Raw genomic sequence first — 25,112 nt, forward strand, 5'->3', positions numbered from 1 at the left:
GAGTCCGGGAGGATGCCTGAGGCCTGGGGCGCCATCACCACAGACCCAACCACTATTGATTGACCACCCCCTTTACTCCTGGGGACGTCAATCCTCTGGTGCCCAAGGAAGCCATGAAACCTTATGCTGCTTTATTTTTTAAATATTTTCCCTGGATCCCAAACCAAACCACCATGTACCTCTAACCCCAGTGGTAGGAGTTCCAGAGTGGCATTAACCTGGTTTTCCAGATTAAAGAGGCCACGGAGTAAACCTATCTTCAAAAGGAGGATCCAGTTTCTAAGCTTTGACTATAAAATACTACCTGGCAGGGGAGCATGGCCTGTGTCACGGTCCCTGCAGATGCTGTGGGAGGGAGAGCCTTGGCTGCCACATTTCTACCGAGCTTGCTGTTGCTGACCACAGAGAAGTCTTGGGCATTGGACAAGGACTTGCTCTTTGTTGTGAATCAGTTTGCGCTCCCTTCCACCTGCTCGAGCCGTTTCAGGGATATGGAAGGCACGCAGGTCCCTTGCTTTCAGATGGAGTAAGGTTGACCAAGGAGACCTGTGCAAAATGACTGCGGGCCGCTTCTGAAGTTCCAGCCCCGTTTCAGCTGCCTTCAGCAGGCTCGCTCGCCACTGTCACTGGCATTGGGTGATGTAGTGGAAATAGCCCAGGAGTGAAGCTAGAACTTTTAGCCCCAACCTCATTGCTCGGTGGCCTGGGACAGCCACACCACTTCTCTGGGACCCAGTGTCCATATCTGTGAAGGGGTTGGTTGACTGGAATATGCACAGTCAAGGATCCTTTCTTTTGCTCCTTGAGGAAAGCCGTCTTATTCAGATACTAAAAGGCAGCAGTGAGCTACAAACTGAAAGGGGAAGGAAGCCCCTGGACAGGGGGTTTGGCGAACGTAACATGAACTTCTCACCGGTGACTTAGAACTCCCTTCAGTAAAGGCGTCTCGCTAGGCTGAGTAGTAGTTTCGGTTACATGTTTAGTGGATGTGGTGTGCGTGTGGTATGTGTGCATGTGTGTGTGTGGTGTGTGTGTGGTATGTGTGCATGTGTAGTGTGTGTATGTGTGTGTGGTGTGTGTGTGTGATGTGTGTATGTGTGGTGTGTGTGTGTGTGTGGTGTGTGGGAGGAGGGCGTGTGTGGTATGTGTGTGTGGTGTGTGTGTTGTGTGAGGTGTGTGTGTGGTATGTGTGTCTGTGTGTGGTATGTGGGGGGAGGGTGTGTGTGGTATGTGTATGTGTGTGTGTGGTGTGTGTGTGTGTGTGTGTGTGTGCTCTGGTAGTAATAAACCTTCTGAAGGCACAAAAATGGTTAACTCCAAGGAAGCTCAAAGACTGAGATCCTGGTATCTGTAATAGGGCTTTGTGAAGAAAAGCTGGGTGGAAATGAACTTTCATTTAATACCAGGAGTGTTTAAAAACTTCTTCTAGCAGGAAAAAATTCTATCCCTCTTTTTGAAGCTGAAAGAGTTGGTGCTGAGGGGCCAAGACCAGAAATGGAAAAGCTTAGCAGAACTGAATGCACTTACTTCCAGTTCAGAGCCCCCCGATGGCGGACCTCTGGAGCCTCTATAAACCTGCTCACTGTTTCCTGGATGCAGCTTTCTTGGTGCAGATTTCTGGTACTTTGGCCATGACAAAGGTGATGCGCTAGATTTTATTAATGTTCAGAATGAATTCTGCTATTTAGGAAAATGTCACATACAAAGGGGAAAATCTAGTGGAAATAATTAAGGAATCTATTATTAAGAATGTACAGGATTAAATTATTCTTTGATTAAAGAGCTAGATACATAATCATGCAGGGTTCCAACCCAGGCAGTCAAAAGTGCTTTATTTCAGGAGCCTTACATGTATGATCGAGTTGCTAAGAATCCAGCTTTGGTTACTTCCAGCAGTAAATTTCTTCCTTATGAAAAATCCAGCATAAAGACCCATTGAAAAGCCCGAAGCTGCCCCACCGTGGCTCCTTTACATAGTTAAAACCCTATTAGAGCGAAAGAATCAAGAGACTCCCCTGGAAAAAATACATATCTCTGCGTTCACCGGGCCCCTGCTGTGTACAGATGTAGCTGGTTGCTGTAGAGAAACAAAAGCCACAAAGGGTGTGTGGTGGTGTGTGGGGGAGTGTGAGAGACACCCGATTTGTATTATTCCTGCTGAAAAGACTGATCTGAGACCAGCTCCAGCGGCCCCCAGCTGAGAAGGCCTCCCTGTAGCCTTCATTCCTGCCGTCGGGAAGGGGGGGAAATGCATAGTGAGGCTGAATGAGAAGGAGATGCTTAATTGGGGCCTGGAAAAGGGAAAGGCAGAGCCAGCCCCTAGAACGGGATCGGAAGCCAGCTCAGCGAAGCCCAACGTGACAACACCTGGGGAGGCTGCAAAGGCTGTGATCACGCACAGCGGGGCTGGGGCTGCCTTTCAGATTCCTGTGGGGGCAGAGCAACCGGGAAGGACGGGTGGAGGAGGGGAGAAGGGCCAGGCCCAAGGCAGTCAGGTCAGAGATGCTGAACTGAGCCCCCCACCTGTGTTACAGGCAGGAGACAGGTTTCTACCCATCCAAATGCCTGGCGTGAGCACAGAGCATTTGAAACCGGCTCCGTCATTCAGCCCCAGCCTACATATCATCTCCTGGTCCTCCGAAATTTTTCTTCACCCCCTTTTGAAAAGAAAAAATGAGTCAGTCCTTCCTCTGTGTTTCCACAGTTCTTGGATTAAACCACAGCCCTTGTCACTTGGCTTGTGTGTGGTTGGCCCTCTCTCTCTCCCTCACACATACACACACACGAGCTGGTGGACACCATGAAGGCAGCAATATGCTTCATCCATTGTGTACCCGATCACGTGGTAGACATCGAAATACCAGTGGATATTTTGGGGGCTTCTCTCCCTAAATATTGAGTTTCTGTAGAGTGATTATTCTGACAATAGCTAATGATGAATTTCCAAATTTTTCTCAGAGTGATTACATGGAGTTACATTATCTGGTTAAACATAAAAGAATTTATATATTTTGGGATTTATGCCCACCTCCCCACCCACAGCTACCACCACTGCCTTTTATCTTTTACAAAGGACAGCTTCTGATTTTCATTAGGATAAAATTTCCCCAATTAATATACGAAGAGGTGTGTTGCCATGGAAAGGGTATTTTATAGAAACACGAGAATTTTCCACAAGCATGATCCTGTCAGCTTAATTATTCATTATTTGAGTTCGGAGAGGGATCCTTGGGCATGTGTGTATGGTGTTTTTCAAAGTGATTAAGAGAGGTAGAGTGGTCAAGTAGCAGCTTTAGCATTGGGTGCTTTAGGGAAAAATAGATTAGGTCGGGGGCAGATGGTTTACAAGATATACCTTTGTCCCAAAGAAGTGAGCTAAATGTAAATCAACTATGTCAGTCTGCTCAGGCTGCCATAACAAAATGCAGTCGAGGGAGTGGCTTAAACAGTGGAAATTTATTATCTTACAGTTCCAGAAGCCGGAAAGTCCAAGATCAAGGTGCTGGCCGGTTTCTGGTGGGGCCTCTCGCCTTGCCTATAAGATGGCCTCCCTCACTGTATCCTCACATAGCAGGAGAAAGATCTCACTCTTCTTGTCTTATAAGGCCACAGACCTTCAGATTAGAGCCTCACCCTCATGACCTCATTTAACCTTAATCACCTCCACAAAGACCCTATCATTGTGTGACCTAAATACAGTTCCTTGGGGGTTGAAGCTCCAACATATGAATCTGGGGAGGGGGCACAAACATTCAGTCTACAACATGAAGTCTGATCAGAACTATTTTTGATAGATATTCCTGAAACCAGCTGCTCACAAAGGCCAGGTGCGTGGAGCGCCCGTGGGGAACACCTGGTTACACAAATCAAAGGAGCCCAGGCACCTGGCCTTGGGTTTAAGATGATGGTATGAAGTCAGCTTTCAAACCTCACTCCCCTCCTTCAAACACGACAATACGAAAGCAGATAAGTAAAACAATCGAACGCAGGACATCGACAAAAACAGTAATCAGACAAAAGAACAGGCTCACAGCCAGCAAAGGAAAGACATATTTCCAGAAATGTAGAAGGCACTTGCCTGGTATTGCCCCCACCCACCCCTAACTCCAGCAGGCTCAGAAATAATCCTGGATAAAATCATGCTGGCTGCCATTTAGCTGCCCGACTGGGAGAGGAGCAGCCGGGGGAATTGTCACACGCGCGTGGAGTTAGGCATGAACACCTTTTATTCCACCTTCCTCCAAGGAGGCAGGGCAGCTTTCTGTAAGTCTCCATTCTCCTCTCTCCTGCTGAGCGGAAAATGGGAGAGGAAAAGCAGGCCAGTAACACATGCCTAGAACTAATTTCCTCTAGCAAAAAAACAGGTATTTCACCAGGTAGAAAACAAAAGAGAAAATAAATAAGGCAAGATCTTTGGCAAGAAGCAGGCGAGGAGGCGCTCAAAAGGCCCAGGTGGGGCCTCCTTGGAGATGGAGCCCATTCCCTCCCTGAGGAGCCCAAATGGGGTTTGCAGATTATGTATTATCATCTTCTGGTTTGGGAGCCTGAGAGAGAAACAGCGAGGGGATAGGGAACCTCCCAGGCTGACTGTCTCACTCTTAGAAAGAAAGTTTGAAGTCTCATGATGAAGTGAAAAAGCTATCCAAACCCAAGGGGTAGCCTCCCACTGTGACAGGCAATAGTGCGGACAAAGTGGTAGGAGCCTGGGCTGGGCATGTGACTCACGGTGAGAAATTCAGCACAACTCATATAGTAAAGGCCCTGGCTGCTTTACCCCTCCCCAAAGAAAACTCCCAAAAGGAAACACTTCTTCTAGACAGCTCCTGGGGGACCAGCAGATCACACATCCTGTGACGAGTAGCTTGCTAATGTGTCACACACCTCACCCTGCGAGCACCCGGAGGCCACAACTGAGAGACAGACAGAAGGAAGAAGGCGTGCAAGCCAGGAAAGACAGGCGAAGGGTTTGTGATGGAAGGAAACAGGACCTGGGAAAAAGATCTGAATCCCCTACAATTACTGTAGGAAACTTCTAAAGAGCGTTGAAGAGCTTGAAGATAAGGTGATAAAAATGCCATAATGAACTGAAGTGTAAGAACCCAGGAGATAAATTTTTAATCTTTAGAGAAGTAAATTAACTAAGAACAGCAAAGAGCAATTACTGGAAAAGAAAAAAGGCTTGAGATTATCACAGTGAAAAAGAACACAGAAACTCTAAAACAATTAGAGGGAACTAATGTGTATGGCGGAGAGAACAAACTGTCCTATGTGGGAAAAACTGGTGTCCCTGAAATCTAGACGTCAACCTATGAGAGGGAAAATTCCCTAAGATGAAGGGAAAGCTGAACTGTTCCAAAAACCAATCGCTGTCTCACCCTGACAACACATCTTTAATAAGTTAATAAATTTGAATAAAGAAGGACTTTTATAGCTATCTTGGCACCTAGGTGTCACTTTAAAAAATATCTAAAGCTTTTAGAAGAAAGCATAGTCGAGTTTACTGAGTGTGTCTTAAAGAAAATAAAGACAGATAACAATGCAGGAGAAAATATTTGCAATGTATTTGACACAGATAATTCTCTTAATTTATGAAGAACATATAAAAAGTCAATAAAGAAAAAAATATAACAACCAAATAGGAAAAATACCAAAACAAATGACAAAAAAAGAGGGAAGGAAAGAGGGCGGGAGAGACAGTGAAGAGGACTCCCATAGGGACAGAGGACAGAAAAGGACATTTCTGAAAAATTACCTAATTCATTACATTAATAGTAATGGCAAACGTTTTCAAGATGGTTCAAGAATGCTTGTTTTAAGTCAACTCCGCTTTAATTCTTTAATGTTGAATCCAGCAGGCCATGCTACCTATAGCTGTCATGTCACCTATAAACCTCACATTCTGAGAACCGTCTGTAATTCTATTTGTTGCATGGGATGTATTGTCAACACAAATCTCAAAAGAAAAACCTGCAGGTTCCTCTAACATCTCTCCATGGGTATGCATTTACAAGTTTATCCATGTTTATAATTGGATTCTATATGCATCTCAGTATCTTTTCTCTGTGATGAGACCTGCTTCATTTGTTACTTTTTATGTAATGCAACTGACCTATAAAAGATTACCATAATCAAGGCTTTGAGAAGGAGAGTGCAGTTGGTAAATTAAAATGAAAATGGTACTGAATGTCCCAGACTCTTTCTATTTCAGTATCTTTTATCTCCTGCTAGGAGCCCTAAAATGCACCTCTTGTTTGTGTTTCAAGCAGCAGCAATCAAGATGGGGGGAGGGACAGGCAAACTGGAATAAATAGGCTGCAGAAGCAATTTTTGTTTTGATCAGATTTTGTTGTCTGTGTGAAATGGACTCATTTCTCTGAGGCACTCAGTTGCATTGCTCAGCAGGGGAGAAACAATTAGGATAATACCAGTTCTACACATGTCAGAGTAGCAAATGTCTGTCATGCCTCTTTCTCTTTCCCAATACACACACATACACACACACAAACAAACACACACACAAATACACACACACTTGTACATGCATCCACATATGCACATTCACATTCACATAGGTATGCCACTGAATGCACACATAGTCATATATTTATACCACATGTACACATACAGGGTGGGGCAAAAGTGGGTTTACAGTCATGAGTATGTGAAACAGTTTATTCTTGTATTATTATTTATTAATTATTGTATTATTTATTGGTATTACAACTTCAAACCTACTTTTGCCCCACCCTGTATATATGCATGCATCATGATATTAAATAAATGAATGATGTCTACCAAACATACCTGAAGAGTCTTTGAAACCAGATCTAACAAACTATGCCTCACTCTGCTCCTAGAATATAGCAGTGTATAGAGCTACAACCTTAATTTCTGCTTCACTCTGTCTTTCACAGATCTCAAACCTGCCATTGCATCTCTTGCTAATCTGTTCCAGTGTGGTGGCACAACCTGAGAGTTCTCATATGAATGTACTGTATTATAAAATAATTAAGTTGAAAAAATAATACATAGGGAAGCAACTTAAATATTTACTACTTTCTGATTTGCCTTTTGGGTTATGCTTTCTTTAACTTCTTCCCTGCTCTCTCACCCAGCTCTTAAAAGTGTTTTGTATGCTCCTTCATTTTCATTGAGCCTTGTCTAATTGACTAGCATCCTGACTATTACATAGGAAGTTCCCCTTGATGTCAAAGAGGTTCCTCCATAGTAATATCACCAGGGCAATTACCACTGGTTACAATGAGTTTGAAAGCAATTTTCTGGAAGAATCAGCCACAGGTACCTCTAGATTCTGCCATTAGAAACAATAAACCTGAGGAGAAAGTCCAGGAAGTAATGTTTAAATAGTGCTAGGCCAATTAATTTTCCTTTCACAGTAATCATTTCTTATAAAAATAATAATGTTACGTTTTAATTAGTTCTGATGGTTTCCCAGAGAGTTAGACAAGGAGTTAGACCATTTTATAGTCATTTTAATAGTGAAAAAGCCAAGGCTTTTAAATGCTATGAGATTTGGTAAAAGTAATTCAAAAAATTAAGTGATCAACCAAGATATCCTCTTTTGTGACATATCTGTTCGTGTCTTATTTTTTCTGTTGGGTTTCCTGTGTCTTCTGTTATTTTGTATATTGATTTTTTTATATATTAGTATAGAATCTTTTGTAAATGACCTATATTGTAAATATATTCTTCCACTGGCTTATTTTGCACACTCTGAATGTTGTTTTGATAAACTAACGATGCTGATTAATGTTTTCCAGATTGCCAGTCTTTCCCTAATGGTGAGTGCTTTGTTTTTCCTGTGTAAGAAATTTTTGCCTAATGATATGAAGACCATTTTCTGTTATCTTTCACAGTTAGTTTTATAATCTATACAGAATTTATTTTTGAGTATAGTAAAAACTATTCCTTTAGGGTAGGTCTACTGATAGCCAGTTTCACTTTTTTCCCTCTGAAATGTTTTCATTTTAAATTAAAATTTGGAAAAAGCTTTTGTTAGATACAAAATTTTATACTGGAAATTTTTTTCTTTTAACGCTTTCAAGATGTCATTGCATTGTCTCTGGTTTCCATTATTTCTCTTGAGAAGTCATCTGTAGGCCCTATTGTTACTATTTTGAAATTAATGGATTTTTATTCACTAAATAATTACATATATATATTTTTTAAACCTTGGCTTTCAGCATTTTTACATAGATTAGCCTAAGTGAGGCTTGCTTTGTATAAATTCTGCTTGTGGATCCTAACACTTTTGAAACATTGATTTGATATCTTCTAGTAATTCGGAGGAAATTATGAGCCATTATCTTATTTTTTAACTATACTTTATTCTTATTTTTCTTTTAACCTAGCTTTTAGCTATGTCTAATTGCTGTCAAATCTACCTATTTAATTTTTAACTCCAATTATTGTATATTTTTTAGTTTTAGAATTTACATCTGACTTTTTTATTAGTCTCCAGTTATCTGACCAACTTCTTTGCCATGAAAATTTTCTAATTTGGAATTTAATTCTTAAACACATTCATCATCATTTTAAAGTCATGTCTATAATAGCCAGATCTCTACTATGTCTCTATCTATTGTCTTATTGTCTTAGTTTTCAGGAATTCAGGTAATTTTTTTAATGCTGGACACTGTGTATAAAACATTATAGTGATAACTTGAGGCTCTGAGTAGTTTAATCTTTTCCTAGAGAGGATTTATTTTTGCTTCTGAAAAGCAGGTAAGACAGAGCAGAGAGCTATCATATAATTAGGAATTAAATTGATTAAAAATTGAACGTTAGGTTTTTTTTGGGGGGATATTTTTTGGTTTTGTTTTGAAGTTTTGTTTTTATTTTAATCTTCATTATTCATTAAGCAACCTACAGAAAGCATTTTTTTAATCTCTGCTCCAAGCAGCAGCTGCTGCATGCAGGCCTAAAATGCAAGGCACAAATAACGGAAGACCTTGTAAAGAAAAGCTAACAGGTGAGACCTCTGCTTCTCCTGCTTTAGGTGAAGGTAGAATAGGAAAAGTATTTAAGTACAATATTTCAAAGACTCTGTTCTTCAAAGCTGAGGCCTGCAAGAGAGGAGCTAGCTGAAGGACACAAAGCTGCCTGGCTCAGCAATCCGATGCACTTCACTTTTTTAAAGAGCTGGTCCTAGTTCAAGCTTATCCTTGTCCCCAGAGTCTAACCCTTCAGGGGACCCCACAGAAAACTGGAGGTACTTATCAGGGCACCTTCTTCTTGGTGGGCCCTGACCTCCAAGTTTTGCCCCTGCCCCCTGTCCAGCCCCTCCAAACTTCCTGAGACTTCTGGAGGCTCTGCTCAGCTTCTTGGCTCATGTGGAATGTCAGCCTCACTACTTTGGCACCTCCTCACGTTTGTGCTGCGTCAGTGGCTCTCCAGTGCCTTAAAGTAATGACATATATAATCTTTCCAGTGTTTCTAGCTGTTCTTGGTAGGAGGGTTAGGCTACATCATAGTAGTCCACCTTAGGCAGAAATTCCTTTCTCAATGTGGTTTTAATTTGCATTTCCTTCATTATTAGCAAAGTGAATCGTCTTTTCACATGACTACAAGCCATTTTTATTTTATATTTTAATGAACTATTGTTAAATTTCTTGCTCAGTTTTCTGTAAGATTCTTGATCTTTTCCACCTCTTTTTAGAGTCCTTTATATGTTAAAGATATTAACCCTTTTAGATTAAAAGTATAAATATTTTTCCTCATTTTGTAACCTTTCTTTTTGTAAACATTGCTTATGGAATTTTTTCCATCTAAAATTTATTATGTTTTATTTTTGTTATTACTTCTGCATTTTCAGGCATAATTAGCAAAGATTTTCTTCTCCCAAGCTTGGAGAAATCCATCAATGTTTTCTTCTATAATTATGTCTTGAAAGAATGTGTTGATGAACAATTGAAAAATGGTCCACTTTCTAGATCTGCAGAGGGGGAAAGGATATGATATGGGGTTGTCCAGTTGAAAGTTTCAGGTTTTGTTTCCCCTTCCTCATAGCCAACACGCAATGAAAAGAACTCATGGACACAGTTACTTTCCAGTTGTCCTTGAAGGGCTTGGGAGCCTGAGTCTTTTTATTTCTTCCTGTGCTATCCCTTTCCTGACTTCTCACATCATTAGTATTACTTCTATATTGAAGTCCCCCAAATATGTGCATGTCTAATTTATAATTCCCTCCCTCAGCACTGGATGCAACAGCTTGTTTGGCAAATCCACTTAAATGACCAGCACTTCAGACTTCAAATCTAAAATGGCTTTCTGCACCTTCCTCAAATCTGCTCACTTTACATGTCTAAGTACTGACCTCCCTGCCATCCATCCACCCAGTCTCAGAGACTTGTCACCTTTGAGTCATACTTCTTGGTTGGCAGTAAATCATTACAAGAGTACAAGTCCTATCTTTGAAGGTATTTTCCTTTAAAGAAATTATAAACTGTATCTTTCCAGTCCGTGTTTCCTTCTCACCCACAGGCACAAAATTTAACATACTGCAGGCTCAATATGAACTCATGCAATGAAAATGAATTTAATCTTCTGCTTAAAAAAATTACAGAAATAATTAAACCTCTGAAATTATGGATTTTCCAGCACATCATCTGGAAGTGTATTTGTAATTTCAAATGTTCTGGCTCTTTAAGTTGTGAAAACATAATAGATACTTAACTAAGAAGTAAGAGAATATTGACTATCTGGAAAATTTCTCACAATAAAAAAAGTTCCCTACTGCTGCATTGAAGTATGTCATGTAGCGTCAGTCCCAGCGAGTGGATGACATGCCTTCTGAGACTGTGCACATGTAGAACAGTCACAATGGGAATTAAAGACTGGACTCTCAGCAATTCAAAGTGGCAGGCTCTGAAGGCCTCCTAGGGATGCAACTAAGCCATGCATCTGTGTTTAAACAAAAAACTCACTGCCAGGGGAATGATTCTTTCTGCTTTCAGGCAAGCCCAAGGCAAAGTAGGTTTTCTTTTCTCTCTTCAAAGGTGAAGCTGCATAAACTCACACATATACAAATTTTCCTAAATTTAAGTTGTAGCTTGTTCTGGTTAAACCAAGTTTCCCTGCTTTCATGCTACCAGATTTCTAATTTTAAAAACTGTGTATGTATGCATATCTGTGATTATCTCCCCAGTTAGAGAATTTACAAGATGGCACCATTATGGTATTCCAGCAACTCAAACTGTTTCCTTCTCTAACTTTTTCTACAAAAGCATTTCAATCCCAGGAGTATTTTTAAATTTGAGAGGGTGGCAGAGGGTGACAGGACAATTGGCAGTCAGACTGTTCTAATTCTGTTAATCAAGGGACTATCATCTTTCACTCTTTCAGCTCAAGAAGAGGAAACGCCTAGAGTTTCTGTGAAAAGTGAAGGCTCCGGCAACACAGAAAACATGACAAGTCCTGATGGTAAGGTTTTCAGCGCTCTGAGCTCCTGCAGCCTACAAATCTGGCACATTTACAGTGTGTAATGTAGGATTAGGGAGCCCTCTATTCTGTGAATCGACATATTCAGTTAGAACAAGGTAAAGTTCAAAAACCACTTTCTACTAGGAACCAATAAAATTGGAAGCCTTTTTTAAACATTGACTCAAGCTCAGTTTAAAAACTAGCATGTGCCTCAGTTTATTTGTAACTCACAAAAATGGGGCCATACTGGGTCATTTCAAGGCTAACCTGGACGCATGAAGTCCAGCTGGTAAACTTTACAGAAATATCACTTACTTCTGAAATATCACTTATGCTCATCCCACCGTTACCCTCGCCACACTCTGGAGCCTTGGCTTGAGCTTGGGCTAAGATTGTTCTTGGACCTTCCTTGATCACTTTACCTCACTGCAGCACAGCAGACAGGCGTCTTGGCCAAAAACCTACTGAGTCTTTTTTTTTAATCTTCACCAGAGATTATTTTTTTCCATTGCTTTACAGAGAGAGTGGAAGGGGGAGAGAGAGAGAAACACTGATGTGAGAGAGAAAAACATTGATTGATTGCCTCCCGCATGAGCCTGGACCAGGGCCGGGGATCGAGCCTGCAACAGAGGTACATGCCCTTGACCGTAATCAAACCCGGGACCCTTCAGTCCACCAGTCCACAGGCTGATGCTCCAACCACTGAGCCAAACTGGCTAGGGGCAAAACCTACCGAGTCTTTAAAAGTACCCTAGAAATAAATTTGCAAAAACCTCTTTTTACTCACATCTCATTTTGAAAGATCTGAAGATCCTGAACCTCTGGAATATGTGCCTACCCTCACTCCTGCTGAAAACCCTTGGAAAGGGCATTACTTGCATTAGAAAAAACTACTATTGGAGCACATGTGATTTAATAAATATTTCATTCCACTCCCCCACGTTGCTTAGGAGAACCAGAACTGATCAGCGATCACCTGTTGATATGTGTCTTGCTGTTCAAGTTATTTGCAAATTACTTTGAACTGATAATGACCTTGGAAAAAGCTTGGCCCCTGGTAGAAGTTACTTGGTGATTTTAGAGACAGTTTTCTATAGTACCTGGCATTCGCCCTGCTATAGGCCCTCTCTCCCAATCTGTTTTTTCACTCATGAAGAAATAATGTTTTTAAATACCAGATCCATCCATTAAAAGCTACCACGTGTTAGTCACGCTCAGTTGAACAAAACTTGCCCGGCCCAGTTTTGCCCCTATACACATAGTTCTTAGCTAACGTTTACAAAGCATATTCTAAAGCACACCAAGCCCATACTATGCTCACTGAATTAAAGGGAAATAAACGTGAGAGATGCTAAGTTTTAGTCTTTACTTGGAGATTCGCCATGTGTATTAAAAGTCTCAGCTGTAAAGAAATTTATGACCATGGTTTAAAGTTGCTTTTCCCAACTGTATTTGATCATGGAATGCTCTGTCTAGTAACATTTGATAGTGGGTTCTGGAACTCGTGACCCTTGGGTCAGAGGAAGAAACAGAAGAGGAATTCTCTACTGTATTTTATTATGTTCCCACACCGAGGTGGGCGCCCTTACAACAACTTTGTAGACCAGGATAGAAAGTACACGTGTGATTCTCTTTATATAGGCAAAATTATTTCTGTCTCCGGCCAGTTTGCACCTGGCTTTAGAATGCACTCTCATGTCATTAGAAACCCAGACTAGTGTGCAAGTGAGACAGAAGAGACCTGCTTTCCAAACCTTCCTCCTTGAGAGAGAGTTGGGTGGGATGCCACACAATGTCACTCCCTCTTTCAAGCCTCTTTGGAGAGTGAAAACCAGCATCTGCCACTATTTTACTTTAGTCAAGCTTTCATGTTCAAGAAAAATTGATTTGGGTTGTTGATTTTGTGCAAATAAATAAAGGCTACCCAAATGAGAAAACACAATGGGTGCTTGTTCAGAGCTCACAAAAGTGTCACCATTATCATTTGTGTTTGGCCAACTCAAAGGCAGGCAGGAAAATGGGAAACTTTTATAGTTCACAAAAGGGAAGGCTCAAAGCACCCTCTCATTGAAGTGCTTGGCATGGGGAAGAGAGACTTGGGCTAAGTAGAAGGGGGACATCTTAGGTGATCGGCGTGGGGACATACTTTGTTTTTCTTGGTTGAGGCAAATATAGGGAACCTGGCAGTCACTGACCATTCTGAGCTCATTGTTGCAGAGGTTTTAATTCTATTGTTAAGTATGGTCTAGCCATTGTCCATTTGTATATTGTTTCTCAGGTTAGAATACGGGCTTTGATGCTTTAAAAATATCAACCTAATTAAAGCAATGACCCTTGAAAATTTCCAGAGTGATTGCTATGCCTGCTCTTGGCTACTTCTGGACAATGGTAGCAATTATACATTCTATTTGTATGCAGATGCTCACCTAGAACAATACAGAGTAAAGTAAAAGCACAGGCTTTGTTTTATCATTGCTGCGAGATCTGGTTAAGTGCTTTGCTTTTCCATTTCATAGAGCCCATTGGTGCACCCAGTGGCAAGTTTTATAAGGTCTGTTTTGAATTTCAAAATTGAAAACATGGTAAAACAAAGAGGCTTATTGACATAGCCCTTTCCGAGGGAGCTGCTTACCTCTCTGCAGGTCAATGATCTCTTTTACTTTATTTTCTTATATATCTATTGAGGCCTTTGAATTTACCTAAGGAGGGTAATAACTATACCGAAAATATCAACCCAAAAAATCCAGTATGAAATGACAACTTAGCCTCTACAATTCAGTAAAAAGGCAATTCTGCCTTCCCCATTTCTCTCCAGTAAAAATCCACAAGAGTGATCCCAAAATCATAAATGAATGAAATGAACCGAAAAAAGGTATTAAGATAGGAAATCAGAAAAGTATCAACTCATAGACCATCTTAATGTTTAAGAGATTTGGTTTTGATAAATATTTAACCTTTTTATTTCCCTTTCTGGTTACAGTTGAAATGAGTAGTCAGGTCGACAGTGTGAATGACCCAACAGAGAGTCAGCAAGAAGATTAACTAATAGGTAAGTCGCCCTGTGGTGGGATTTCGAATTGATTCAGCCAGTCAGAGGAACTGTTTGTAAATGGCATATTGGATTTCGCTGGACTCTACCAAGTCCCGCAGCATGGATCAGGCTAAACTTTAAAAATCTTTATACCAAATGATACAGTGTAAGGAGCAAAGATCACCGTAGAAACTTGCCATCTTTAGAAGGAAAAGAAAAGCCACAGCATATCCAAATCATGCAGTGTTCTGGTTGTCTGAGCTTCGACAGCAAGAAAAAGCGGTTTTCCATCCATCTCACCCCTGGCCTCCTGGAACGATTAAATTATTTCAGCAGCCCCGAGCTGATTCTGAAGCATTGCTTTTCCAGAGTTTACCTGCTGAGTTGTTTCAGTATGTCTTTTTAAAGCATAACAATTAAATCTTTGCCCTGGAGAATGTGGAAGGGCCCTTGAGTGTGTTTGGGCAGAAAGAAGCCCATCTTACATCCTAACCTCTTGCACCACTACCCGTGGACCCGTGTGTCTGCACAGAGGCTTGTTGAGTTGAATGAGCCTCCGGGAACTCCCAAGGAAAATAAAAGCCTGGGCCAGACCACATTTAGGAGTTTTTCCAGACCAACGCACTAAATCTCTCAGCAGAGACTGACGCATATCTGGAATGATGAGTGGTCTGTAACCTTTTTCCATGTCTTGAGGGCTGGTGAGCAGAATTAGAGGAACGAAGTCAGGCCTGCTCTTCCAATTCCTAGCTTAAAATGCTTAGCTGTAAAAAAAGAAAAAAAAGAGAGAGAAGAAAACAAAAAACCTATAGAATAAATGAATTGTGGGTTGTCTGGTGTAACACACAGATGTGTTGACACTGTTGCCTCCAGCACATCCCTGCCCCCCCTGTATCTTCTCAGTGGGTCTCTGTACCCCCGGAGGCCATGCTGCAGGTGACTCTCGAGCTCCTGCATCACAGCAGGGTAGCCCTGGAGAAGGTGTGAAAATACACACGCATCCGTCCTTCCCATCACGATCTTGAACATGATTTAAAACTAAATATAAGAGCGTTTGCATAATGCACGTATAGCATAGGACTGCTAAAAATGATAAACACATGCAAACATGACCTAAAGACATTTCTTCTATTGTTATTGTTCACCTCACTCATGGATTTTAAATATCCTGCTAAACTGCAAAAATGATATGGTAGAGAAGTTTCCATTAAAAAGTAATGAAGTGAGACTAAACCTGAACATTTTAAATACAAGTTCTTCAGCGTCGCCTTACCTTTTGCCCTTTAGCTGGCAACCAACTGTGACTTCTTGTCTAGGTTTTTTTTCTAACAGACACTCTTGTTTTCCTGTGTGATCATTTTCCAGATATAGTACCAGGGCAAATCTGTTTTCTGTGGTAGATGTCAAAATATTTTCCTTGACCATAAACACCAATTTATACCTTTATCCAAATGAGTAAATTGTCAAAACTTAAAGGTCAAAATTAGTTTAAGGAAACTCAATTCCAGGAAGAGAAGTGGCTTACCCAGGGTCACTGCTGATGGATGGAAGTTTACACACTCCCAGTACAAATTCTTTGATGACACCACATCGCTCCTCAAACAATAGTGAGTTTTTAACACAGTTGTCACAGAGAACGGTCTGACCTGAGGAACTCCACTGATTGCTATAGAAATATTTATTCAGTTGTGTTTATAGAGGTTCCCTGGTAGTTTAACAGGAGAAAAGAACCTAAGCTTCAGTTCTGTGTATCATACCTTCAAGGAAATTAAAGAACTACAGTGAAATTGATTTAGAATTATAAAAATCGAAGACATAATACAGAAATGTTTTGTGCTGTATAATTTATAATTGTGAAAAATTAGGACTAGCATTCACAACAATAAGGGAATGGAATAATGAATAAGTAGTACACTCTGCAAAGGTAAAAATAATTTTTAATAAGTATTTGAGGGCATGTAAGGATGGTTATGGAACTAAAGAACTACGGAGAAATGTGGCAGGCGGAGGGGTGTGTGGCTGCCAGTTTGGGCCTTAAGAGGCCTTGTAACTTCCATTTTTGCTCACTCAGAATGCTTGCTCCTGGAATCCGGCCACCTTGTGTGAAGCTCAGGCTCTTCTATAGAATGACAAAGCCCACACAGAGAGAAACTCGGAGGCCTTCTTTGAAGATGTTCTAGCCCTAGTAGATACCACCCAGAGCAGATGAACTTCCCAGCTGAGGCCAGGCCAAATTATGGAATCATGAGAAATAATAAATAATTGGTCTTTATAGCCACTAAGTTTTGGAATTGTTTGTAACGTAGCCACAGGTAACCGAAACAGTGGGAGTAATGCAGGACTCTTCCCACACAAGTGCTTATAAATGAGAGATAAACTATAACAAACATATCTTAAAGTACAAAGCTCAACTGACATAAAAACAAAGGTGTGTTAACGTAAGAAACATGCAAACCTGTGAGGAATTTTTGTGAGTTTATTTGAACCAAACTGGCGACAAATGCCGGGAAGCAGAATCTCAATGGATTGAGATAATACTTCAGAGGATGGCAGTTTTGCACCTTGTTTTATGCATTATAATGAAAGGGGGAGACATAAGTGGGTTACTTGAAATCCACTAGGGGGGACAGGGCAGAGGGACCTCTAGGATTGGATAAAAAGTAAAATAATGGGCACACACTTCTTTTATTTAGGTGGGTGCAGGGTAACTAACAGTCAACAATTAACTCAACGACAGTGAGGGGATCTGTGGTCTCCGCAGAGCGGTGTCTGTGCTTTGAGGGGCCTGGAAAAAGGAAAATTACTTTGGCTTTCCAACGATACGTTATCATAGATGCAAAAAGACAATAGACAGGTTCAGTTAAGGTAAAGATTGACCTTTGTCAGGGAAGAGACCCACCTAGGACATGACTACCCACCATAAACTGCATTTTAATTTAAAAAAATTTCAGACCATCCTTTGTGGTTACTTTAGGTGTCTGAGTTTGCAAGGCTGCCAAGCAGGCCCCCCCTGAGCTAGTGAGGTTAGCAGGTGGCCCCTTTGTACCCACTGGTGCCAGGGGTAAAGGGGAATGTGGAAGTCAAAACAATAATCTGGTGAGCTAGAGATACTCAACCCTCAGGGCTACAGACCAGTTGCTGATGCAGAAATAGGCCCCACGGCTGGGGACTGGGTTCTAATGGCCACCTGGGGCCTTGAGCCACTCAGGGTAGGAAGCTGGAGCTGATACCTCTACAAACATACATCTGGGACTCTCAGCTCAAGAAATGAACAAGGAGACAGGGTGCAGCATGGAGACAGAAAAAGGCTCCCCTAGGAAGTAGAAAACACAAATGCACCATGAGTTTGAAACAAACTCATGCCATCCAAAGTCCTACAGTAACATACGCAGAAATTAATTTATAGTTGATTATAGATCAGTCTTATCCCTGGCGCAGGAAGCAGATGGAAACGTGAAACCATCACGTGGAATTCCCACAGAAGAAAAAGTATCTGAAGATGAGTTCACAATACTTTTTGTTTGTTTTTGTTAATCTTCACCTGAGGATATTTTTTCCATTGATTTTTAGAGAGAGTGGAAGGGGAGGGAGGGAGAGAGGGAGAGAGAGGGAGAGACACACACATGGATTGGTTGCCTCCCACATGTGCCCTGGGGTTAATCATCCCCACGAGCCCAAGCAAGCGGTCGATGGGCGTGAATTTATTAAACAGGGATTAATATGCTTTTTAAAGATAGCGTGTGCTGACAATTACATCTTAGATACCCAAAGTTCTTTGATAGTCCAATAAGACATTTCTAGGCCTGTTTGAGGGGTGGGAAACATTTAAATGGCTGTACAGTGGTCCCACTTAACCACAGTTCTGCTTTTCATGGTTTCAGTTATTTGCTGTCAATTGTGGTCTGAAAACGTTAAATGGAAATTCCAGATACTTTGAGAGAGAGAGAGACCACATCCATGTAATTTTTATTACAGTATATTGCTATAATTATTCTATTTTATATTAGTAATTGTTGTTACTTCTTACTATGCCTAGTTCATAAATTAAACTTTATCACAGATATGCATGTGTAGGAGAAGACATAGTATATATAGGGTTGGGTTTCTATCTGGGGTTTCAGGCATCCACTGGGGGTCTTGGAAGTATCCCTCCACTTAGATTAGGGGCAACAACTAGATTAAAATGATAGTCCTGCCCTGGCCGGGTGGCTCAGTTGCTTGGAACAGAGTCCCATGCACCCAAAGGTTGCGGGTTTGATTCCTGGTCAGGGCACACGCCTGGGCTGCAGTTTAATCCCCCAGGCAGCGTGCGTGCGGGAGGCAACCGATGGATGTTTCTCTCTCACATCAATGTTTCTCTCTCTCCCTCTTTCTCTAAAATCAATAAGAACACAACCTGGGGTGAGCATTTTTTTTTTTTTTTTTTTTAAGATATTCCTTGCTAAGCCTCTGAAGACGGCTTATCTTTAATCTAACAGATGGTTCCTCCTTGTCTTCGGCAGGGGCACAAGATGCAGCAAAGGAACAAAGAAACAGAAGGAACTGCGGTCTCCGCATCCAGCCTCCCGGCCCTGGGCAGCGTGGGAGACAGTGCTGCGGAGGGGGGGGCGGGGGGGGGAACAGGCTCGTCCCACGCGAGGACAGGGCTCCTTTGCTCCAGTTTCTCGGCTGCATTTTGTTCTGTTTACAAAGAAGGAAAAAAAGAACTTTTCTTTACCCGGCTGGGGTGCCCCACATTAACGCATCTTTCAGGCCCTTCTATCATTCCTGTCTTTTCTCCCCCCACGTCACCCCGGGGTCATGGCTTAGCACCCACGCGTGTCTGCAGGGCCCTGTCTGCTCTCTCGGTTATTTTGCAAAGCTGGTCTTGCGGTGGTTTCCCCAAGGAAAGGAAGGAAACAATTGGTTGCAGGCTGAATTTCAGTAGTCCCCAAGCCCAGTCTCAGTATAGTCCCCAGGCAAAGGAGGCAGGGTAGGAAATGGGCAAAACCGGGGGAAATCACTTGGGGAAAGGCGAGGTTGATGAGCTGAAGCTGAAATCTTCTTCGGGGGTCCCCGAGGCACAGCTTACAGCTCTGTTCCGGGGGGTAAGGAGCAGTAGGCGAGCAGGGCTGTCTCCAGAGCAGGGCACAGAGAGGCACCGGGGGGCAGGCCTGGCCGCTCTCGTCTGTCCCTCCGTGGGCAGGACAGCAGGGATGTTCTGATTTGACCCCAACTTTTAGCAGAGCTCTCTTGGGTTGGGAGGCCTGTACCAAGTGCTTCAGCATGAGCCCTGGGGAGCTGTGAGCCTGCGTGACCCTGTCATAAAGGATGACTCTTTTCTAGGTGTTTTAGTTGAGAGAGGGGCCTGCTGCATTTAGGATCCAAACACATGCCTGTGATATGAAAAGCTCCACCTGAAATCTCTCTTTATATAGAGGCTTTGCACAAAAGAGCATGTATGTTTACCCGAGGTTTGGCGGCCCGCGGAGCAGATTCGCACTGGAAGCCAGAGGCAGTCAGAGGCCCCGCTTGCAGTTTTGGCTTCCCGGTGCCTTTTCAACGGTGTGGCTTGCTCACGCCGAGTCCGGGCCTAATATGATAGCCGGTCCCCTCCCTCAGCAGATTATGACCTTTAAAGGGAGCAGCAGTACTAATGGGCCAAGGTACCAGCAGGACATGGGCACAGGGCTGAAGGGCCCAGGAAAAACTCAGAAGTTGTCACAAATGTCTGTCCCAGAGCCAACATGAACAACGGCCCTCATGGGGCAAGACGACTGCTTCCCACAGCCTCGTTGGGTTCGAAGACCATTCTTTTCTTTTTCTGTGGAAACTTATCATTTCTTGCATATCTTCTTTATTTAAGTAAGTTTTTATTGATTTCAGAGAGAGGGAGAGAGAGAAACATCAGTGGTAAGAAAGAACCATCGATCGGCTGCCTCCTGCACGCCCCCTACTGGGGGTGGAGCCCACAACCCGGGCATGTGCCCTGACAGGCAGTCGAACCGTGACCCCCGGTTCATGGGTCGATGCTCAACTGCTGAGCCACACCAGCCGGGCTTGCAAATCTTCTTAAATCCATCTTTCTTATAAGAGCTTTAGAATTATAAGTTATGGATATATTTGTTCTTAGTAGAGGGATAAAAGTAATGGATCAAATTGAGTATTTCTAAAATAAAAGGGTGTTCTGCTTTCTAAATATTCCGTGAAATTCTTCAGTTTCGCCCTCTCCCCTATGGAAATTCAACTTCTTACCTTCCTGTGAGTGTTGCGTTGGCCTCTCTGAGTTTGTTGCTCCTCTGTATAGCTTATTTGGTACTGGAATCAACTGCAATTATAGTTCTGCCTCTGTAATATGTTTTTTAACATTCTGTATTTTTTTAAAGCTGCTCATCAGCAGTAATGCTACTTTTAAGTGACCTCATAATCCTGGAGCTTGGCCATTTCTCCTTCTGCCATGTATTCTACAGTCTTCCACTGCGATTAGATATTGCTTTCGGGGGGGGGGGGGGGGAAGAAAAGTCTCATTTTAAATAATTCAAGAAATGATGCCCTATGAATACTAACATTTTTTATATTTTTATGTCATCTTTTTCATTGAAAGTCACCATCATTCTTCTGAAGTACTTGACAAGTGCCATCTGCTAGGAGCACATTTTTCTGTGACTCCCAATGTTAGTGCTACACATGACAGAGAAAAGAGGGTGTTGGTTTCTAATGGAACCAGAGGAAAGACACCTAGTGCCCCCCCCCCCCGCCCCAGGAACAGCTGGGATTGGAATGATTTCCGTCCCGGTGTTCTCCCTATCACCCAGGACAGCCGTTTCACTCACTTATGTCCAATGTGGGGAGGGCGGGAAGGGGTTCTCTGCCTGAAAACTGGAGAGAAAGGAAAGCGAGCTTTGTGTCCAGGAAACCAAGACTGAGAAGTGGCTGTCATCGGCCCCACGCCTAAATTTGTTCAGACTTCATTCAATGATGAAACTGTGTTTTCATCTTTGTTTTATTGTGCTCTTCTGTTGCTATTGGGCTGTAAGGTTTTATGCTTTAAAATAAATAATGAGGTTCATTTCCATTTTAAAGGTAAAATATTAAAAATCTAGCCATGAGCCCGATGGAAGGCGTCTCAGCACAGGCCACCGTGGTTCGGCTGGCCCCCGTGCCCAGGCCGCACAGTGGACCTGGGCGCGCTGGTGGGTTGTCCTGGAGTCAGCGTCCAGCCATGTGGCAGGAGGGGCTGCAGGACGGGGGTGGGGGCGGCCCCATGTTAGTCATGTTTGCATACAGAGGATCGAAGCAGCCCTTCAGCACAGTGGTTCTAATCAAAAAGGTACTGGCTGTAGGAGGGACAAAGGGGCTTGTCCACTAGCTGGTAACTCTTCAGATGATGGACAATTCTTCTTTCATAAAAACTCACAAAGGAGGCATCCGGGACACTGCCTGTGATACTGGGTCACGTATTAGTCACCGCAGCTAATTGTAAATCTTTCTGTGAAACCCTGAAAAGCCCCTTTGTGAATTAATACAGTTCTGCCTGATGCACTTGATTTGAAATGACATTTCCCCGTATGTGGTGCATGTCGGCTTTGCTTTGAAAAATAACAAAGTTAGCAGAATGTTTAATATATTTTCTTGGGGGATAGGGTTTTTATCATATGATTCATTAAAGATTTGCCTTACCCTGACATTTGTGATATAAAGGAAAATCAGAAAAAAAGAAAAAAAAAGTAATTTTCTTGATCAAGATATGTTTTTACTTAATGCAAATAAATGTAGTCTGTTGCTTGCAAGGAAAACAATGTCTCCTGATAGCTGGTATAAACTGCTGACTAGAATAATACGTGCCTCTTATGTTAAGCCAGCATTGAAATGCTAGACTGCTTCTAAACCTGTTTGTTTCTTTTCATCTTTGCCATACACTCAGAAACTTAAACTGTTGCCTTCATACTATATTTGTTAGAGCAGAATACAAATAAAACTTGTTTGAGAGGATGAGGCGGAATTCTCTGTGTTTTGTGAAATTGGTTCCTCAGTCCTGAGCAATTAATAACTCAAAATGATCGTTTAATACTTTATTTTTGATTGCGGACATGTATTTAACACTGCCCTGTTCAATCAGCTTTAACTCACCAAGAGTCTTCCCTTTCTGACACTGGTTAAGGTTTTGTCCAGGTTTTCCAACTATAAAGCATAGAGTAGTTTGTGCAGACACAAATCCCGATGTGAAACTTTCCTCTGAACACTAGATAGCTAATCATCCTAGCCGCACCCTTGGAGGTGCAAGATGTAAGCTGTTAAGATGAAGCCGATGGTTCCATGAACATAGGCCCATCCTTCGGAACCCATCATTCATTTTTTAATTTACATTTTATCGCTGGTGTAGTACAGATGTCTCCCATTTCCCCCAGCTCTGTCCCGCTCCACCCAGCCCTGCCCCACCCCAGGTTGTTGTGTGTTCATTTCCATATTTCCCAGGAAGTTTTTAATTTCTTCCTTGATCTCACTGGTAACCCATTCATCGTTTAATAACATGCTATCTAGCCTCCATGTGTTTGAATTTTTTTGAGTGTTTTTATTGTAGTTTATCTCTAGTTTCATGCCATTGTGATCCTAGAAAATGCTTGGTATGATTTCAGTCTTCTTGAACTTGTAGAGACTTATTTTATGTCCTAACTTGTGGTCTATCTTTGAGAATGTCCCATGCACACTTGAAAAGAATGTATATTCTGCGGCTCTGGCGTGCAAAGTTCTATAAATGTCAATTAAATCCATCTGATCTAGTGTGTCATTTGGAGTCACTGTTTCCTTGTTGATTTTTTGTCTGGAAGACCTACCCAGTAAAGTGAGTGGGGTGTTCAAGTCCCATACTGTGACTGTGTTGCTATCGATCTCTCCTGTAGTCCTCCAAGAATTTTTTTGATTACTTTGTTTTTTACATATTTAGGTGCTCCTAGGTTGGGTGCATATGTGTTTACCAGGGTTATGTCTTCTTATTGGATTAATCCCTTTAGTATTATATAGTGACTTTCTCTATTGTTATGGCCTTCAGTTTGGAGTCTATTTTGTCAGATATGAGTATTGCTACCCCAGCTTTTTTTTTTTTCATTTCCATTTGCATGGAAAAATTTTCTCCATCCCTTCACTCTCATCCTGGGTGAGTCTTTTGCTCTGAGGTGGGTCTCTTGTGGACAGCATATATATGGGTCATGTTTTCTTATCTATTCGTCTACCCCATGTCCTTTGATTGGAGCATTTAATCCATTTACATTTAAGGTTTTTACTGATAGGTACTTATTTATTGCTATTTTTATTCTTTATGCCTATCTCTCTCTCTCTCTCTCTCTCTCTCTCTCTCTCTCTAAATATATATATATATATATATCTTCTAATTACAGCAGTCCCTTTAACATTTCTTGCAATGCTGGTTTGGTGGTGATAAACTCCTTTAGACTTTTTTTGTGTGTGTCTGGGAAACACTTTATTTCACCATCTCTTTTGAATGATAGCCACACAACTTGGCTCACCCTTTCCCCCTCTTCCTCTGTCCCCTCTCTGCACTCCCCACTCACAATATTTCACATCAGCCATTTTTCAACTGTTTTTTCAAACTGAATATTCTTCAGTTTAGCCACAAGTCCGGCCCGGTGCTGGGAGCAAGTGGACAGAGCTTCCCTAGTCTGAGCTATCTTGGTCTCCGCCCCATCGCTCATTACAGGAATTCTTTCTGAGCACCTTTTATGAGCCAGTCCCTGGGCTGACTCTGTGATCACCCCAGGCATGATCTTCCTCAGTCTGTTGTTGATGGAATTGTGATTGAATTACACAATTATTAAGAGCGTGGCAATGAATCAACAAAAATCACTATGTGAAAAACTCCATTTTCTTTTGAAAAGGGAAATCTGGGTTTCATCAAATTTAATTCCCTCCATTTCCTATAGAAGAGGTGCTATCCGGTTTGTTGTTCTAGAAGGCAATAAAGAAAGTCAACCCCTTTATCCAAGAAAGCTTGTATTTAATAGTCAAAGGGGAATAAGGCTTTTGAAGCTGCTGTACCAGAGGAGCATTTTCCAGTGGTAAACACAGTTCGCTGAGAAAAAATTGTAGGCAGGACAATCTTATGCTGCAGTGAGCAACCTCAACACAAATGCTTCAGAATGACAGTAAAGACAATGTGATGTGATTCAAGCATGGCCCGATGGTTTTTAATCTACACCCAGTTTTTCATCTCTTTGCCTGTCACTCTTATGTTTCTCCCCCAACACTTCTGTCCCTTTGCCTTACTTCAGCCAAAGGTGTTAAATGTTGCTTAACTTTAGTGGTGGTTCTCAGGCCAACAGGGATGGATAATCATAAGTGTTTAAGATGTTCTTGCCAAGTTGTGGGGCTTTGAGAAACAAAGTACCTCCATGTCTTGGTTTGGGAGATGGAAAAACTAATACATTCCTGAACTCCCCTACAAACTTAAACATGAATCAAGTGCCAAGACATTATACTTTACCATCTTGAAAAGCACTTGGTAAATTATTACCATTAGATTATGCTATTTGATACTATAGGCAATGGCCCCTCTTGAGCTCAAGATGCTTAACCAATCCTTACAGTTGGGCAGTAAATATGAAGTCCTTACTATTCATTTACATTTTGCCTCTAAATTAAGGAC

The 25,112-nt window shown here is 41.9% G+C and overlaps 1 protein-coding gene across 1 annotated transcript in view; it reads left to right on the forward strand.

The window, feature by feature from the left end:
* Positions 1-22,147, forward strand: part of MACROD2 (mono-ADP ribosylhydrolase 2) — a 1,375,516-nt gene extending 1,353,369 nt beyond the window's left edge. The window contains exons 17-20 of the mRNA XM_081149406.1: positions 7,782-7,802; positions 11,365-11,442; positions 14,423-14,491; positions 18,976-22,147. Coding sequence (XP_081005532.1) covers positions 7,782-7,802; positions 11,365-11,442; positions 14,423-14,484 — 161 coding nt within the window. The 3' untranslated portion in view covers positions 14,485-14,491; positions 18,976-22,147. The remainder of the gene's footprint in view (positions 1-7,781; positions 7,803-11,364; positions 11,443-14,422; positions 14,492-18,975) is intronic.
* Positions 22,148-25,112: the final 2,965 nt, after the last annotated feature.

Source organism: Miniopterus schreibersii (genome assembly GCF_964146895.1).
Source record: "Miniopterus schreibersii genome assembly, chromosome: 10".
In the NCBI taxonomy this organism is placed as follows: Eukaryota; Metazoa; Chordata; class Mammalia; order Chiroptera; family Miniopteridae; genus Miniopterus; species Miniopterus schreibersii.